Source organism: Balaenoptera acutorostrata, chromosome 2 (assembly GCF_949987535.1).
Source record: "Balaenoptera acutorostrata chromosome 2, mBalAcu1.1, whole genome shotgun sequence".
Taxonomy (NCBI): Eukaryota; Metazoa; Chordata; class Mammalia; order Artiodactyla; family Balaenopteridae; genus Balaenoptera; species Balaenoptera acutorostrata.
The window spans coordinates 61,327,782-61,347,327 of NC_080065.1; the positions used below are offsets into that span (position 1 = coordinate 61,327,782).

A 19,546-nucleotide genomic window follows, 5' to 3' on the forward strand; every position below is an offset into this window, starting at 1 on the left:
TTGTCTTTTCGTCTTATTTATGGTTTCCTTTGCTGTGCAAAAGCTTTTAAGTTTCATTAGGTCCCATTTGTTTATTTTTGTTTTTATTTCCATTTCTCTAGGAGGTGGGTCACAAAGGATCTTTCTGTGATTTATGTCCTAGAGTGTTCTGCCTATGTTTTCCTCTAAGCGTTTTATAGTGTCTGGCCTTACATTTAGGTCTTTAATCCATTTTGAGTTTATTTTTGTGTATGGTGTTAGGGAGTGTTCTACTTTCATTCTTTTACATATAGCTGTCCAGTTTTCCCAGCACCACTTATTGAAGAGGCTGTCTTTTCTCCATTGTATATTCTTGCATCCTTTATCAAAGATAAGGTGACCATATGTGCGTGGGTTTATCTCTGGGCTTTCTCTCCTGTTCCATTGATCTGTATTTCTGTTTTTGTGCCAGTACAATACTGTCTTGATTACTGTAGCTTTGTAGTACAGTCTGAAGTCAGAGACCCTGATTCCTCTGGCTCCATTTTTCTTTCTCAAGATTACTTTGGCTATTCGGGGTCTTTTGTGTTTCCATATAAATTGTGATATTTTTTGTTCTGGTTCTGTGAAAAATGCCATTGGTAGTTTGATAGGGATTGAATTGAATCTGTAGATTGCTTTGGGTAGTATAGTCATTTTCACAGTATTGATTCTTCCAATCCAAGAACATGGTATATCTCTCCATCTGTTTGTATCATCTTTAATTTCTTTCAACAGTGCCTTATAGTTTTTTGCATACAGGTCTTTTGTCTCCTTAGGTAGGTTTATTCCTAGGTATTTTATTCTTTTTGTTGCAGTGGTAAATGGGAGTGTTTCCTTAATTTCTCTTTCAGATTTTTCATCATTAGTGTATAGGAATGCAAGAGATTTCTGTGCATTAATTTTGTATCCTGCTACTTTACCACATTCATTGATTAGCTCTAGTAGTTTTCTGGTAGCATCTTTAGGATTCTCTATGTATAGTATCATGTCATCTGCAAACAGTGACAGTTTTACTTCTTCTTTTCCGATTTGGATTCTTTTATTTCTTTTTCTTCTCTTGATTGCTGTGGCTAAAACTTCCAAAACTATGTTGAATAATATTGGTGAGAGTGGGGAGCCTTGTCTTGTTCCTTATCTTAGTGGAGGTGGTTTCAGCTTTTCCCCATTGAGGACGATGTTAGCTGTGGTTTTGTAATATATGGCCTTTATTATGTTGACATAAGTCCCCTCTATGCCTACTTTCTGGAGGGTTTTTATCCTAAATGGGTGTTGAATTTTGTCAAAAGCTTTTTCTGCATCTATTGAGATGATCATATGGTTTTTATCCTTAAGGTTCTTAATATGGTGTATCACATTGATTGATTTGCGTATATTGAAGAATCCTTGTATTCCTGGGATAAACCCCAGTTGATCATGGTGTTTGATCCTTTTAATGTGCTGCTGGATTCTGTGTGCTAGTATTTTGTTGAGGATTTTTGCATCTATGTTCATCAGTGATATTGGCCTGTAGTTTTCTTTCTTTGTGACATCTTTGTCTGATTTTGGTATCAGAGTGATGGTGGCCTCGTAGAATGAGTTTGGGAGTGTTCCTCCCTCTGCTCTATTTTGAAAGAGTTTGAGAAGGATGGGTGTTAGCTCTTCTCTAAATGTTTGATAGAATTCGCCTGGGAAGCCATCTGGTCCTGGGCTTTTGTTTGTTGGAAGATTTTTAATCACAATTTCAATTTCAGTGCTTGTGATTGGTCTGTTTATATCTTCTATTTCTTCCTGGTTCAGTCTTGGAAGGTTGTGCTTTTGTAAGAATTTGTCCATTTCTTCCAAGTTGTCCATTTTATTGGCATTTAGTTGCCTGTAGTAATCTCTCATGATCTTTTGTATTTCTGCAGTGTCTGTTGTTACTTCTCCCTTTTCATTTCTAATTCTGTTGATTTAAGTCTTTTCCCTTTTTTTCTTGATGAGTCTGGCTAATGGTTTATCAATTTTGTATATCCTGTCAAAGAACCAGCTTTTAGTTTTATTGATCTTTGCTATTGTTTCCTTCATTTCTTTTTCATTTATTTCTGATCTGATTTTTATGATTTCTTTCCTTCTGCCAATTTTGGGTTTTTTTTTTTGTTCTTTCTCTAATTGCTTTAGGTGTAAGGTTAGGTTGTTTATTTGAGATGTTTCTTGTTTCTTGAGGTAGGATTTTATTGCTATAAACTTCCCTCTTAGAACTGCTTTTGCTGCATCCTATAGGTTTTAGGTTGTCGTGTTTTCATTGTCATTTGTTTCTAGGTATTTTTTGATTTCCTCTTTGATTTCTTCAGTGATCTCTTGGTTATTTAGTAGTGTATTGTTTAGCCTCCATGTGTTTGTATTTTTTTACAGTTTTTTACCTGTAATTGATATCTAGTCTCATAGCGTTGTGGTCGGAAAAGATACTTGATACGATTTCAATTTTCTTAAATTTACCAAGGCTTGATTTGTGACCCAAGATATGATCTATCCTGGAGGATGTTCCATGAGCACTTGAGAAGAAAGTGTATTCTGTTGTTTTTGGATGGAATGTCCTTAAATATCAATTATGTCCATCTTGTTTAATGTGTCATTTAAAGCTTGTGTTTCCTGATTTATCTTCATTTTGGATGATCTGTCCATTGGTGAAAATGGGGTGTTAAAGTCCCCTACTCTGACTGTGTTACTGTTGATTTCCCCTTTTATGGCTGTTAGTATTTGCCTTATGTATTGAGGTGCTCCTATGGTGGGTGCATAAGTATTTACAATTGTTTTATCTTATTCTTGGATTGATCCCTTGATTATTATATAGTGTCCTTTTTTGTCTCTTGTAATAGTCTTTATTTTAAAGTCTATTTTGTGTGATATGAGAATTGCTACTCCAGCCTTCTTTTGATTTCCATTTTCATGGAATATCTTTTTCCATCCCCTCACTTTCAGTCTGTATGTGTCCCTAGGTCTGAAGTGGGTCTCTTGTAGACAGCATATATACCGGCCTTGTTTTTGTCTCCATTCAGCCAGTCTATGTCTTTTGGTTGGGGCATTTAATGCATTTATATTTAACATAGTTATTGATATGTATGTTCCTATTACCATTTTCTTAATTGTTTTGGGTTTGTTATTGTAGGTCTTTTCCTTCCCTTGTGTTTTCTACCTAGAGAAGTTCCTTTAGCATTTGTTGTAAAGCTGGTTTGGTGGTGCTGAATTCTCTTAGCTTTTGCTTGTCTGTAAAAGTTTTAATTTCTCTGTTGAATTTGAATGAGATCCTTGCTGGGTAATCTTGGCTGTAGGTTTTTCCCTTTAATCACTTTTAATATGTCCTGCCACTCTCTTCTGGCTTGCAGAGTTTCTGCTGAAAGATCAGCTGTTAACCTTATGGGGCTTCCCTTGTATGTTATTTGTTGCTTTTCCCTTGCTGCTTTTAATATTTTTTCTTTGTGTTTAATTTTTGATAGTTTGATTAATATGTCTCTCAGCATGTTTCTCCTTGGATTTATCCTGTATGGGACTCTCTGCACTTCCTCGACTTGATTGACTATTTCCTTTCCCATGTTAGGGAAGTTTTCAACTGTAATCTCTTGAAATATTTTCTCAGTCCCTTTCTTTTTCTCTTCTTCTTCTGGGACCCTATAGTTCGAATGTTGGTGCATTTGATGTTGTCCCAGAGGTCTCTGAGACTGTCCTTAATTCTTTTCATTCTTTTTTCTTTATTCTGCTGTGTGGTAGTTATTTCCATTATTTTATCTTCCAGGTCACTTATCTGTTCTTCTGCCTCAGTTATTCTGCTATTGATTCCTTCAAGAGAATTTTTAATTTCATTTATTGTGTTGTTCTTCATTGTTTGTTTGCTCTTTAGTTCTTCTAGGTCCTTGTTAATCGTTTCTTGTATTTTCTCCATTCTACTTCCAAGATTTTGGATCATCTTTACTATCATTACTCTGAATTCTTTTTCAGGTAGACTGCCTATTTCCTCTTCATTTGTTTGGTCTGGTGAGTTTTTATTTTGCTCCTTCATCTGCTGCGTATTTCTCTGTCTTCTTATTTTGCTTAACTTTCTTCGTGGGGGTCTCATTTTTGCTGGCTGCAGTTTCGTAGTTCCCATTGTTTTTGGTGTCTGCCCCCAGTGGGTAAGGTTGGTTCAGTGGGTTGTGTAGGCTTCCTGGTGGAGGGGACTGGTGCCTGTGTTCTGGTGGGTGAGGTTGGATCTTGTCTTTCTGGTGGACAGGACCGTATCTGGTGGTGTGTTTTGGGGTGTCTGTGGCCTTATTATGATTTTAGGCAGCCTCTGTGCTAATGGGTGGGGTTGTGTTCCTGTCTTGCTCGTTGTTTGGCATGGGGTGTCTAGCACTGGAGCTTGCTGGTCATTGAGTGGAGCTGGGTCTTACCATTGAGACAGAGATCTCTGGGAGAGCTCTTGCCGATTGATATTACATGGGGCCGGGAGGTCTCTGGTGGTCCAGTGTCCTGAACTCGGCTCTCCCACCTCAGAGGCTCAGGCCTGACATCCAGCCGGAGCGCCAACACCCTGTCAGCCACACGCTTCAGAAGAAAAGGGAGGAAAAAAAGAAAGAAAGAAAGAAAAAGTTATTAAAATAAAAAATAAGAAAAATATTATTAAAATAAAAAAATTTAAAAAAAAAAGAAGAGAACAACCAAACCAATAAACAAATCCACCAATGATAACAAGCACTAAAAACTATACTAAGATAAACATAAAAATCAGAATCTAGTCAGTCCCATACAGCAAACCCCATGTCTACAGTTGCTCCCAAAGTCCACCGCCTCAATTTTGGGATGATTTGTTGTCTATTCAGGTATTCCACAGATGCAGGGTACATCAAGTTGATTGTGGAGATTTAATCCGCTGCTCCTGAGGCTGCTGGGAGAAATTTCCCTTTCTCTTCTTTGTTCGCACAGCTCTTGGGGTTCACCTTTGGATTTGGCCCCGCCTCTGCGTGTAGGTCGCCTGAGGGCATCTGTTCTTCGCTCAGGCAGGACGCGGTTAAAGGAGCAGCTGCTTCGTGGGCTCTGGCTCATTCAGGCCTGGGGGAGGGAGGGGTACAGACTGTGGGGCAAGCCTGCGGCGGCAGAGGTCAGCATGATGTTGCAACAACCTGAGGCATGCCGTGTGTTCTCCTGGGGAAGTTGTCCCTGGATCATGGGACCCTGGCAGTGGTGGGCTGCACAGGCTCCCAGAAGGGGAGGTGTGGATAGTGACCTGTGCTTGCACACAGGATTTTTGATGGCTGCAGCAGCAGCCTTAGCGTTTCACGCTCGTCTCTGGGGTCCACGCTGATAGCCGTGGCTCGCGCCCGTCTCTGAAGCTCATTTAGGTGGTGCTCTGAATCCCCTCTCCTCGCACACCTTGAAACAATGGTCTCTTGCCTCTTACGCAGGCCAAACTTTTTCCCGGACTCCCTCATATTTTAAGGATCATGCTTTTGATTTCAAGTCTAAGACCTCTGTGTCTAGCCTGAGATCCCAAAGATTTTCTCCTATTTTTTTTTCTAGAAGTGTTATAGTTTTATGTTTTATATTTAGGTCTGTGATCCATTTGGAGTTACTTTTTGTATAAAATATGAGACTTTGGTCAAGGTTATTATTATTATTTTTTGACCTGTGGATGTTCAGCTGCTCCAATATCATTTGTTGAAAAGGCTATCCTTCCTCCAATAAATTGCTTTTGCCTTCTGTCAAAATCTGTTGGGCATTTTGGGTTCCTATTTTGTTCCATTGATCTATGTGTATCCTTCCATAGTCATAATTACAGTAGTTATAGAATAAATCTTGAAATTGACTAGACTGAGTTATTTCACTTTATTCTTCTTTTCCAAAATTGTTTTTATCTCTTCTAGTTCCTTTACCTTTTGATATAAATTCTAGAATAATCTTGTCTATATGTACAAACACTTGCTGGGATTTGATAAGAATTGCATTAAACTTGTACATTAATTTGGGGAGAATTGACATCTTTACTATGTTGAGTCTTCCAATCTATGAATATGGTATATTTATTTAAATCTTATTTGATTTCTTTCATTAGCATTGTGTAGTTTTCAGCACACAAGGCCTGTGTATGTTTTGTTAAATTTATACCTATATATTATTGGTGGTGGTTTAAGGATCATCTCATAAGATATATTGGCCTCAAGCATAGATAAAACTGTGAACAAAGTTGAAAAGACCAGAGATAGGGATGTACATTTTAAGTACTTTCTAAGGAGGTGTAGGTGTGTTCTGGTTTCTGTTACAATGATCTTCAACACCCACATGTATACATAGGGTCATCAGAGTCTGAAACATTGGCATTCAAATTATTCAGCTGATTCTCTCCATACCATCTTATGATTCTAAGTTGTTCCCATGTAGATTTTTCTACAGAGATTTTTCTGCAGGTCAAGGTTATTGAAATATCCAGCCCACATCTCTACTTGTGTCCATCAATTAATAAATTGGCCTTCTGGTTACTGATCTTTCTCTGTCATCTTGGCTAATGATAACCTGCCTGTTGATCCATTTGTGATGACAAAAATTAAATTCCCAGTGAAGACTGAGTTCATGGACATGATCAGTTACCCAATGTAAATGTCAACCTTCTTGAGGATCCCCAAATGTGCCCCATACCCTTCAATCTATATGAGTATTAAAACTATAAATTGAAATTATAAAGTTGCATAAACGCACAAAAATAGAAGATATCAAATGTTTTTCATTGGGCTATTGATAAATGAGTTAGTTCAATATAATCACATTAGGTTGATGTCTTCCTCTTACCTCTTGACTACTTCCTCTTACTTTAATTTAAAAAGTATATGGGGAAGAGAAGTGATTGCGGTCAGAAATTCCTGGATGTTTATTCTTTATTTGCAAGGAATGTACTGAAATATATGAAAATTGCATGTTCTTTTAAGTGTTTAGAACTGACTAAATTTATAAAGCATCACTGAAATGTTTTTCTTCTCAGTTTTCAGAAGAAAATGCAAATAAAATGGAGAAAATATATGGGGAATTCTGTAGCCATCACAAGGAGGCTGTTAGCCTCTTTAAAGAACTCCAGCAGAATAAAAAGTTTCAGAATTTTATTAAGGCAAGTATTTTAAAACTCTGTTACAAAATGGTAAGCCAGCATGAAGTTCATGCTTGTTTTTTAGATGATCTAACCAAGTTTCACATCTAGGTACTGTTTTTCAGGGAAGAAGGAAGTGATAGGTTTGTGGCAAAGATAGAAAGCCTCTTTTTCTGTGTTAGTAAAATATTTCTCCCAAATCATTTACTTTTGTATTTATATTTGCGAAGCCATGTTCTCCATACTTCTGAGCACCTTTGTAATATCCTGTGAAGCTTTTCATGCCCTGAAAAGTTATAAATCAGAAGAACCACAGTAAAAATAAAGAACCCACCCCACCTCCACTGGATTAATTTGAAGCAAGTCTGTGATGCACATCATTTCATATATAACTTGTATCGCTGAACAATATATCTTTTAAAAATTACAGTGGCATTATTACACTTAAATACACAATAATTCTTTAATATCTTCAAACAGCCAGCCATTAATCAAATTTCCCTCATTAGCTCATAAAATTGGATCAGGATCTGACCAAGGTTTATATATTATCCATGGGGGGTTATGTCTTTTAAATCGCCTTTACATTGAATGCTTCCCATCCCATTTTTTTGGTGTCCTACTTACTTATTGAAGAAATTTGTCCTTTAGAGTTTCATAGATTCTAATTTTTTATCTACCATTTTAAGAATGCTACTGGATTCTCCTCCTTTTTTTTTTTAAACATACATGTGTATTGAGAACTTGAAAATAAGGCTTTGAGATATTTAGAAAAAAGTTGCCTGGATTAGAGGAAACTTAAATGCTATGATGAATAATAACAAATGTAGAGGGAAACTTGTTAGGAAAACAAACAGTTAATTGCAAACTCATGTTCAAAGTGTAACTTTGATTTCTGAGTAATTTTCAAAACTTCTGCTATTCATGAATCTTAGCACTTATAAGTCTTAAAACCTGCTCATTTTTGGAATTAACTCTAAGTACATCAGTGTAACTTGAAACTTCTTAATCTTGGAGAGTTGGGTTATTGAAATTAATTTCAAAGTATACAATTTAATGACAATATATCAAGTTTTAATTAATGATGCAGTGTGTTATATCTGAATAGAATTATACTGTTGCAGACTCTTTGTATTATTAAATTCCTACCTAAAAAGAAAATACAGGTAGTATTTGTGTATATTAAAATTAAAAAATATATACATATATATATATTTTTTTTAAGCTCCGAAATAGTAATCTTTTGGCTCGACGCCGAGGAATTCCAGAATGCATTCTGCTGGTCACTCAGCGCATCACAAAATACCCTGTCTTGGTGGAAAGGATATTGCAGTACACAAAGGGTGAGTGATGACTTCTGGGATAAACATTTGCCTCTTTCATTAGTTTTAAACATAGCTGAGGTGTTGTAAACAGCTATAAATGCTTGTGGGTGCCTGATTCATAAAGATTTTTCATTATGGAAAAACTGTGAAGCCTTAGGATTTGGATCCATTTTGAAAAGTTATCTTTCATAATGTGGCTTGGCCAATAGTCTGAATTCCTCCAAGCAGCCCAAAGCAAGTAGACTTCCTCATACTTTGACCCTACCCTTCCCATCTATATTTCCCCCATATCCAGACCTTAATACCTCTTCTTCTTCATCTTCCTATTACCTTCCCAGCAGTGATTTATTAGATTGAGAATGATTTATGAAGGAGCTATTTTTGACCCTGTCAATTCATCAAGTTCAAGGACTAACATCTGGATGTCCTTTAAGAACCTGTTAATTCACATGGCTGGCCTGTAAGCTCCTTGAGGGGTCTAGATTCAATACCTAGTGCAGAATAGGTTATCAATAAATAAATATAACAGTGCAATGAATGGACAGATAAAAGTGCCTGTTCCTCAAGCTAGTTTATTGATCGTGAGTAAATTATTAGGGTGGTAGTGTCTTCTGTTAACAAGGGCTTTGGTTTGGCCTTGTGTAAACTTGCATGGCTGTTGCAGATACTTGGCTCTGCCGCTCATTAGTTGGGCAAGGTAATGAAATAAGCCTCAGTTCTCTCCACTACCAAATGAGAATACTAATCTTTATCTTATGGAATTGTTGTGAGGATTAAGTGAGATTGTCTCAGAAAGTGCCCAGTACACAGCCTGGTATAAACAAGGTGCTTGATAAGTGGGAACTGTTTTTATTATCTTTATTATGACCAACTGACTTGGAGGTCATGAAAGTGGTAATGAGATCTTAAATTCCCACTCTAAAAAGTCAACTTTTAACATCCTTTTTTTGGAAGGGGTCTCGGTGAATAGAAATGCATGATTTGGTCTTTCCACTTTTTTTTTAAGTCACGTTAGGACCTAAGTTCAGGCAAGAATGGTAGCATCCATTCCGTATGTCCCATTTGTATTGCTTCCTATAATTTAACATAAAAGAAAATAGAAGCACAATAGAAAGAGAAAATCCTCATAATTTTGTTCTCAGTTAAAGAATGAAAACAAAATTAAGACTTTTAGTTTATATTATGGTTATATTCTCTTTCTTAAGTTTAACACAATACTCAAAGACTAACATCTGTCGGACTGTGTTAGGCCAGCTAGTACTCCTCCAAGAATCATCCCATGCCAGATTCCAGGTAGGATGCATGACAGTGATTGCCTACTGTGTGTCGGAAATGAAAAGTGTGACTTACAGCTCTGCAGGCGTAGACGTCATAGTGGCTGAATGGACACTGCCTCCTTAGTTAGGTCAGATTTCTCCAACCTCTCTAGTTGCTGGGAACATTGGTGCATGTGACTCTTTATGGCAGTGCTTTTGGAATTTCATTAGGAGTACCCCTCACCTGGGGATCTCATTTACATGCAGACTCCGATTCAGTAGGTCTGGGGTAGAACCCAAGGTAAGCATTCCTAACAAGACCCCCGGGTGGGGCCAATGCTGCTGCACTTTGAGTTGCAAGCGGTTAAAAGACAGTAATTTATTCCTGAAGGTCAGAAGACTCGGAGCCTTTTCTTGGCCTTACTTTAAGTCACTTTGTAATTCAACTTTGATTTTCTCTACTCAACTTTCCTATATTTAAAATATGCTCTTTATAAAGAAGACTCCTTTTTTTTTTTCATGGTGGGGAGTGCTGCTTAGGTGGGTGGCAGGTATAGTAAAGTAGTGAAGTAAATGAAGTATATTCTTTTCACGGGCAATGAGAAAATCTTCCTTGTTAATGATTGGTGTCACGATCTATTCCTTGGTTTTCTCACAAAGCCCTCATGTACCTATTTGAGGCATTTAGAGCCTGGAAAGTTTAGACCCTTTGGAGGACTTGTTCTTATTCCATTTCACTGCTATTTCTGTGTGTTTATTTCTGCTGCTCTAGGCTCTTAGAGTATCTTTTATTTTCTCTGTTGTTTTTCTTTCTCCTCTCCTTCTAGCATTTTCTGACCTCCTGAAACTTTCCCTTTCCGTTCCATTCACCTCAGTAAACATCAATTAGCTTTTTTTAAATCAGATATAGAAAATAGCTAAATTTGGTTTCATCTGGAGCTCCAGGAGGCTGTTGCAGAAACTTCTCCAGAAGTTTTTCTTAAGATAATCTAGAGATAAGAGATTTGGCCAGTATTTCAGAGTAACAGCTGGATTTGATGATCGTCTACTCTGTTGGCATGAGCATGGCTGAGTTACCTACTCTGCACAGTGCCTTGGTCCCATTTTTTTTAGGTTGAAAAAATGTTTTAATATATATTATTAATATATTTATCTTTATGCTAATGCAGTTGTAAGTTATAATTTTAAATGTTGTTTTTTTAGAGAGAGAGGGATCTAGGAAAGCAAATGAGTCCGAGGTCTATTCAAGTCACCCTGCAGCTCCCTTCTGGGAAAGGACTCCAGCTTGGGCTTGTAGCTCAGTTAAGTTCTAAGAAGCTAGGTGTGGGGTTTGCTTAATTACCTGTGTCTGGGAAGGTGGAAGGAAGGCCTAACTTGGGATATGACACATTCACTGCTCTAGGAAGGAAGGTCAGAGCAGTCTCTAGAATTCAGACATCATACTGTCACAGTGTTTCTGCTGAAGCATCTGATAAGTAAATCTTCTTAATGACACATTTTAACCATCCTTTTGGGGAGGAGTGGTGCGGAGTGATGGTAGAATATTTGAAGTTAATCCAATATTTTTGCTCTGGGATTTTTGCTTTTTGGATGATGTATTTAACTTTATTTAAAACTAAAGAAAAAGTCTCTTCCTTATTAGCACTCTGGCTTATTTCATGGTGTCTGTTCTTTCTTTTTCCCATGCAGAGAGCACTGAAGAACAGAAAGACTTATGCAAAGCTCTTTGCTTAATTAAAGACATGATTGCAGCTGTGGATTTAAAAGTCAGCGAATATGAGAAAAAACAAAAATGGCTTGAAATCCTAAATAAGATTGAAAACAAAACATATACCAAGCTTAAAAATGGCCACGTGTTTAGGAAACAGGCACTGATGAGTAAAGAAAGGACCCTGTTATACGATGGCCTTGTTTACTGGAAAACCGCTACGGGTCGTTTCAAAGGTACCGTGGCTCTAACAGACCAATTTCTCCCTGTTGTTCACGCACATTATTCATTTAACAGATGACAGATTTTCCAAAGAAAAATGGTTCAGCGATGCAGGCCCACACACAAACCCTGGGTCAGTGGAAAGATCCCTGTAGGATCAAGATGAAAACTTCCATAGGCAGAGGTGGCCCACGCTACAAACCTTAGGGGGAAGTTTGCTGCCTCAAGCAAAAGGCTTCCTATGTATTGCATGGGTTTTCAAGTTTGCGATGTTTGAATCAAAGGACCTGAGAATTCTGCTAATTGTTGGCATGGAAATATTATTCTGGAAAATGTGCCTACACACTCAGAATCTGTTGTGTGCCAAGCCAGCCAGGGGCTCAGACCATTGAGGGGAAAAATGAACTCTAAACATCATCTTTGGGACTGAATGATAATAATGCATAAATATACATAGTAATGCATAAATATACACGTTGACATTGGTGTGCTGTTTGCTATCAGGCATTAACCTGCCTGTTAATCTGGTTAGAGTCTAAAATAGTTTATTCTGATCCTTAAGAAATGATTCTGTAGCTAGCACCTTGTCTGAGGCTTTGTCAACACTGGCCACTGGATTTAAAACCCTAGAATGTCCTCTGGAGTTTAAAAATTTTACTGATGCTCAAGTCTCATCCCAGAGGTTCTGATTTTATTGGTCTGGGGGTGAAGCCCAGGCATAGGGATGCTCAAAGCACCCAGGTGAGTCTGCAGTCAGGGTTAAGCACCACTGGCCCAACCTTCTTGTTTCTGATATGTCTTAGTATCTTCCTTAGGTAAACAATGAGAGGAAGAGGTGGTTAAATTCCAGGTACTCCAAGGTTGTTACCCATTGAAGGGTTATCAAGTTTTGGTAGTGCTTGCAACAGATGATCAAAGGACTTATTGATCAGCAACTTGCAATGTTGCAACTAAACATGAACCATACTTAGAATATTAACCGCAGTCTGTAGATCCTGTTTCTCCAAGTCATTTGCTCTTTATCTGTTTTGTGGAATGAACAGCTGGGTAACTTTGTGTTAGAATGTTAGTGGTATAGTGAAGGTGGGTTCTTGTGAACAGTATGTAAGGGAGGTGTAGGACCTCAGACTTCCCTCAGATCCAGATGGAACAAAATAGCAGATTAGTATATATAGTAATTCAAGGCAGAAGCTGCCCATGAACATTTTTAATTAAGCACTTTTTTGCCATAAAGGTAAGGGCTTGCTCCATTCTATTAGAACCTTGTTTTTTATTGAATATTTTTCTTCCATTTGGAAAGCTACAACATTAAATTTTGCTGGAGATTTAGCGGTACCAACAGTGACACACACAAGCGTGCACTTAAACACAACTTACCTACTAAGTTATCTATAAAATATATCTTTAGCTATCATAATACAGGCATTTTAATAAAGGTTTTATAATTAGACTAAAAGTTAGTATTTATTTTTAGTATGTTTATTTAAATTATTTAAACATGAAATTAGAATTTTAATAAAGGCATTTGAATTGTGGTTTGCTTCATTAATACTAGTAATATTTTTCCTTTGAAGATATCCTAGCTCTGCTTCTAACTGATGTGCTGCTCTTTTTACAAGAAAAAGACCAGAAGTACATCTTTGCAGCTGTTGTAAGTATATGGCCGTGTGATGAATATTTTAATTGGTTTAATCCCACATCTCCTTGAAAAATGCCTGAAATTCCTAGTGAAATTAAATGGTCATTGGCAAGATCATGCCTGTGGTATATTCCCATTACTAGCGATTACAGTGTTCAGTAGCAAGGATCCAGTTGGGTTTGCCAAGCATGATATGCGTTGATTTATCACAACCAGGACTGGTAGTCAGCTGATGCAGCAATTTAACCAGTTGTGAAAATATTGAAGTACTTTGATACTGGTTGGTGAATAGGCACTGCCCTAAACCCCACAAGGGGACCCTCTGCTGTCTGGCTATCTTGGTCTTTCCTCCAGAAACCCCCTCCCCCCCCAAGTCCTGACCTCCCAGCACCTCAAATGTTAATGCTGGGAATAACAAGTCACTTCTGGCACCTCACTCTCTCTATCTCCATTGGACAGTGCCTGCTGTACCAGTTGCCAACTCCATTCATAACTGTTACGATGCTCCTTCTGCCAGACACGAGAACACCATCCTGGTATCTAAAGTGTAAAGACGATTCTTTCTTAATTCTCCCATAATAGCTACTAATACTAAGGTTGTTCATGTAACACTTATCTTTGTAGTGTGTTATTGTAATCTCATTGCCAGCACAGAGTGAGACTCAGACTAGCAGTAAAACCAGTACTTTATAGCATTTCTTACACAGCATCTTGTCCACAGTGACTCGCTTAAAGATGGAAGATGTCATGAGTCAACCCCTTGTCAGCATCACGGAGCATCAGGCCGTGTTATAGGAAAGAATCTAAGATGCAGTACCAATGTGGGCGGTATAATGGTGCTTCTCTACAATGTTAGTGTTTATCATCCAATGACTGATAGGATATTTGGGTACCATTAGCAGATATCCTCTATTCCAACTGGTTTTGGCAAATTCAAAGCTTAGGGAAGTTTATGTTATGCCGTTCAGAGAAAACAAAGAAGCATGCCTGCTCAGTGATGGATTCCGGGGAGGAAGAGGCTGGAGCAGTGTCTCAGCTGCCTCTGCATCTTGTCAGGTTGGCCCAGTAGGCGTCTTCGCCCTGTTCAGCACATTGCCTCTCATCAACACAGTGATGCCAAGTTGTATAAAGGTCAGAGATTATTTCACAAAGCTACACCAGAGGATAACAAGAGGCCTTAAACTAGTTCCATGGCCCTGATCCACTTGAACTGTATATATTGCAAATTTCATGACAACCTACTGATTTGTCCAACAACCTGTTTCTTCTATTATCTTGGATGCTCTGAAGGAACACAGAGAAAATAAGCAGGAAGGAGGGAGCATTTTGTTTGCCCTGTGGGATGGTGAGGGCCATGCTGGAAGAGAAAACAAATTCACACCACATTTTTATAGAAACAAAGGTTTCTTCAAAAACTAAGACCGGAAAGAGAAGCAAATCCTGCTTCTTGGGTGGTATAGGCTGGGTGACCTGCTGATGGATCAAAAATTCGATGCAGCAAAAAGACAGCTATCTTGTTTTCTAGGACAGTGTGCAGATGGATTCAGATCAAGTTGTGATGTTCAGCTTAAAATATGACCTGAAATATGAATCTGTTCCTCTTACCTGATCTCTTTTTTTTGGGGGGGGGGCCTTATATACTGATTTTTTTTGAATTTTGTTTATTTTTTTATACAGCAGGTTCTTATTAGTCATCCATTTTATACATATTAGTGTATATATGTCAATCCCAATCTCCCAATTCATCACACCACCCACCCCCCCAGTGCCACGTTCCCCCCCCCTTGGTGTCTATACATTTGTTCTCTACATCTGTGTTTCTATTTCTGTCCTGCAAACCAGTTCATCTGTACCATTTTTCTAGGTTCCACATATATGCGTTAATATACAATATTTGTTTTTCTCTTTCTGACTTACTTCACTCTGTATGACAGTCTCTAGATCCATCCACATCTCTACAAATGACCCAATTTCGTTCCTTTTTATGGCTGAGTAATATTCCATTGTATGTATGTACCACATCTTCTTTATTCATTCATCTGTTGATGGGCATTTAGGTTGCTTCCATGACCTGGCTACTGTAAATAGTGCTGCAGTGAACATTGGGGTGCATGTGTCTTTTTGAATTATGGTTTTCTCAGGGTATATGCCCAGTAGTGGGATTGCTGGGTCATAGGGTAGTTCTATTTTTAGTCTTTTAAGGAACCTCCATACTGTTCTCCACAGTGGCTGTATCAATTTACATTCCCACCAACAGTGCAAGAGGGTTCCCTTTTCTCCACACCCTCTCCAGCATTTGTTGTTTGTAGATTTTCTGATGATGCCCATTCTAACTGGTGTGAGGTGGTACCTCATTGTAGTTTTGATTTGCATTTCTCTAATAATTAGTGATGTTGAGCAGATTTTCATGTGTTTCTTGGCCATCTGTATGTCTTCTTTGGAGAAATGTCTGTTTAGGTCTTCTGCCCATTTTTTGATTGGATTGTTTGTTTTTTTAATATTGAGCTGCATGAGCTGTTTGTATATTTTGGAGATTAATCCTTTATCCGTTGATTCATTTGCAAATATTTTCTCCCATTCTGAGGGTTGTCTTTTCGTCTTGTTTGTAGTTTCCTTTGCTGTGCAAAAGCTTTTAAGTTTCATTAGGTCCCATTTGTTTATTTTTGTTTTTATTTCCATTACTCTAGGGGGTGGATCAAAAAAGATCTTGCTGTGATTTATGTCAAAGAGTGTTCTTCCTATGTTTTCCTCTAAGAGTTTTATAGTATCCGGTCTTACATTTAGGTCTGTAATACATTTTGAGTTTATTTTTGTGTATGGTGTTAGGGAGTGTTTTAATTTCATTCTTTTATATGTAGCTGTCCAGTTTTCCCAGCACCACTTATTGAAGAGACTGTCTTTTCTCCATTGTATATCCTTGCCTCCTTTGTCATAGATTAGTTGACTATAGGTGCGTGGGTTTATCTCTGGGCTTTCTAGCCTGTTCCATTGATGTATATTTCTGTTTTTGTGGCAGTACCATGTTGTCTTCATTACTGTAGCTTTGTAGCATAGTCTGAAGTCAAGGAGTCTGATTCCTCCAGCTCTGTTTTTTTCCCTCAAGACTGCTTTGGCTATTCGGGGTCTTTTGTGTCTCCATACAAATTTTAAGATTTTTTGTTCTAGTTCTGTAAAAAATGCCATTGGTAATTTGATAGGGATTGAAGTGAATCTGTAGATTGCTTTGGGTAGTATAGGCATTTTTACAGTATTGATTCTTCCAATCCAAGAGCATGGTATATCTCCCCATCTGTTTGTATCACCTTTAATTTCTTTCATGAGTGTCTTGTAGTTTTCTGCATACAGGTCTTTTGTCTCCCTAGGTAGGTTTATTCCTAGGTATTTTATTCTTTTTGTTGCAGTGGTAAATGGGAGTGTTTGCTTAATTTCTCTTTCAGATTTTTCATCATTAGTGTATAGGAATGCAAGAGATTTCTGTGCATTACTTTTGTATCCTGCAACTTTACCAAATTCATTGATTCGCTCTAGTAGTTTTCTGGTGGCATCTCTAGGATTCTCTATGTATAGTATCATGTCATTTGCAAACAGTGACAGTTTCACTTCTTCTTCTCCAATTTGTAGTCCTTTTATTTCTTTTTCTTCTTTGATTGCCATGGCTAGTACTTCCAAAACTGTGTTGAATAATAGTGGCGAGGTTGGACATCCTTGTCTTATTCCTGATTTTAGAGGAAATGCTTTCAGTTTTTCACCATTGAGAATGATGTTTGCTGTGGGTTTGTCATATATGGCCTTTATTATGTTGAGGTAGGTTCCCCCTTGCCCACTTTCTGGAGAGTTTTTATCATAAATGGGTGTTGAATTTTGTCAAAAGCTTTTTCTGCATCTATTGAGATGATCATATGGTTTTTATTCTTCTATTTGTTAATATGGTGTATCACATTGATTGATTTGCCTATATTGAAGAATCCTTACATCCCTGGGATAAATCCACTTGATCATGGTGTATGATCCTTTTAATGTGTTGCTGGATTCTGTTTGCTAGTATTTTGTTGAGGATTTTTGCATCTGTATTAATGAGTGATATTGGTCTGTAATTTTCTTTTTTTGTAGTATCTTTGTCTGGTTTTGGTATCAGGGTGATGTTGGCCTCATAGAATGAGTTTGGGAATGTTCCTTCCTCTGCAATTTTTTGGAAGAGTTTGAGAAGGATGGGTGTTAGCTCTTCTCTAAATGTTTGGTAGGATTCACCTGTGAAGCCATCGGGTCCTGGACTTTTGTTTGTTGGGAGATTTTTAATCACAGTTTCAATTTCATTACTTGTGATTGGTCTGTTCATATTTTCTGTTTCTTCCTGGTTCAGTCTTGGAAGGTTATACCTTTCTAAGAATTTGTCCATTTCTTCCAGGTTGTCCATTTTATTGGCATAGAGTTACTTGTAGTGGTGTCTTAGGATGCTTTGTATTTCTGTGGTGTCTGCTGTAACTTCTCCTTTTTCATTTCTAATTTTATTGATTTGAGTCCTCTCCCTCTTTTTCGTGATGAGTCTGGCTAAAGGTTTATCAATTTTGTTTATCTTCTCAAAGAACCAGCTTTTAGTTTTATTGATCTTTGCTATTGTTTTCTTTGTTTCTATTTCATTTATTTCTGCTCTGATCTTTATGATTTCTTTCCTTCTACTAACTTTGGGTTTTGTTTGTTCTTCTTTCCCTAGTTCCTTTAGGTGTAAGGTTAGATTGTCTATTTGAGATGTTTCTTGTTTCTTGAGGTAGGCTTGTATTCCTATAAACTTCCCTCTTAGAACTGCTTTTGCTGCATCCCATAGGTTTTGGATCATTGTGTTTTCATTGTCATTTGTCTCTAGGTATTTTTTGATTTCCTCTTTGATTTCTTCAGTGATCTCTTGGTTTTTTAGTAACGTATTGTTTAGCCTCCATATGTTTGTGTTTTTTACATTTTTTTCCCCTGTAATTGATTTCTAATCTCATAGCATTGTGATCAGAAAAGATGCTTGATATGATTTCAGTTTTCGTAAATTTACTGAGGCTTGATTTGTAACCCAAGATATGATCTATCCTGGAGAATGTTCCATGTGCACTTGAGAAGAAAGTGTAATCTGCTGTTTTTGGATGGAATGTCCTATAAATATCAATTAAATCAATCTCGTCTATTGTGTCATTTAAAGCTTGTGTTTCCTTATTTTCTGTTTGGGTGATCTGTCCTTTGGTGTAAGTGAGGTGTTAAAGTCTCCCACTATTATTGTGTTACTGTCGATTTCCTGTTTTATAGCTGTTAGCAGTTGCCTTATGTATTGAGGTGCTCTTATGTTGGGTGCATATATATTTATAATTGTTATATCTTCTTCTTGGATTGATCCCTTGATCATTATGTAGTGTCCTTCCTTGTCTCTTGTAACATTCTTTATTTTAAAGTCTATTTTATCTGATATTGAGTATTGCTAACCCAGCTTTCTTTTAATTTCCATTTGCATGGAATATCTTTTACCATCCCCTCACTTTCAGTCTGTATGTGTCCCTAGGTCTGAAGTGGGTCTCTTGTAGACAGCATATATATGGCTCATATTTTTGTATCCATTCAGTAAGCCTGTGTCTTTTGGTTGGAGCATTTAATCCATTCATGTTTAAGGTAATTATCGATATGTATGTTCCTATTACCATTTTCTTAATTGTTATGGGTTTGTTTTTGTAGGTCCTTTTCTTCTCTTGTGTTTCCCACTTAGAGAAGTTCCTTCCGCATTTGTTGTAGAGCTGGTTTGGTGGTGCTGAATTCTCTTAGCTTTTGCTGTAAAGCTTTTGATTTCTCCATCGAATCTGAATGAGATCCTTGCTGGGTAGAGTAATCTTGGTTGTAGTTTCTTCCCTTTCATCACTTTAAATATATCATGCCACTCCCTTCTGGCTTGTAGAGTTTCTGCTGAGAAATCAGCTGTTAACCTTATGGGAGTTCCCTTCTATGTTATTTGTCATTTTTCCCTTGTTGCTTTCAATAATTTTTCTTTGTCTTTGTCAATTTGATTACTATGTGTCTCGGTGTGTTTCTCCTTGGGTTTATCCTGCCTGGGACTCTGTGCACTTCCTGGACTTGGGTGGCTATTTCCTTTCCCATGTTAGGGAAGTTTTTGACTATAATCTCTTCAAATATTTTCTCGAGTCCTTTCTCTCTCTCTTCTCCTTCTGGGACCCCTTTAATGCGAATGTTGTTGCATTTAATGTTGTCCCAGAGATCTCTTAGGCTGTCTTCGTTTCTTTTTATTCCTTTTTTCTTTATTCTGTTCCGCGGCAGTGAATTCTACCATTCTGTCTTCCAGGTCACTTA

General features: G+C 37.5%; 1 protein-coding gene across 8 annotated transcripts in view; it reads left to right on the top strand.

Annotated features, from left to right (window-relative positions):
• Positions 1-19,546, top strand: part of ARHGEF28 (Rho guanine nucleotide exchange factor 28) — a 307,464-nt gene that overhangs the window by 233,663 nt on the left and 54,255 nt on the right. For all 8 annotated transcript variants that reach the window (XM_057540604.1, XM_057540598.1, XM_057540597.1 and 5 more), the window contains 4 exons: positions 6,962-7,084; positions 8,289-8,406; positions 11,334-11,588; positions 13,149-13,225. In XM_057540604.1, the coding sequence (XP_057396587.1) occupies positions 6,962-7,084; positions 8,289-8,406; positions 11,334-11,588; positions 13,149-13,225 (573 nt within the window). The remainder of the gene's footprint in view (positions 1-6,961; positions 7,085-8,288; positions 8,407-11,333; positions 11,589-13,148; positions 13,226-19,546) is intronic.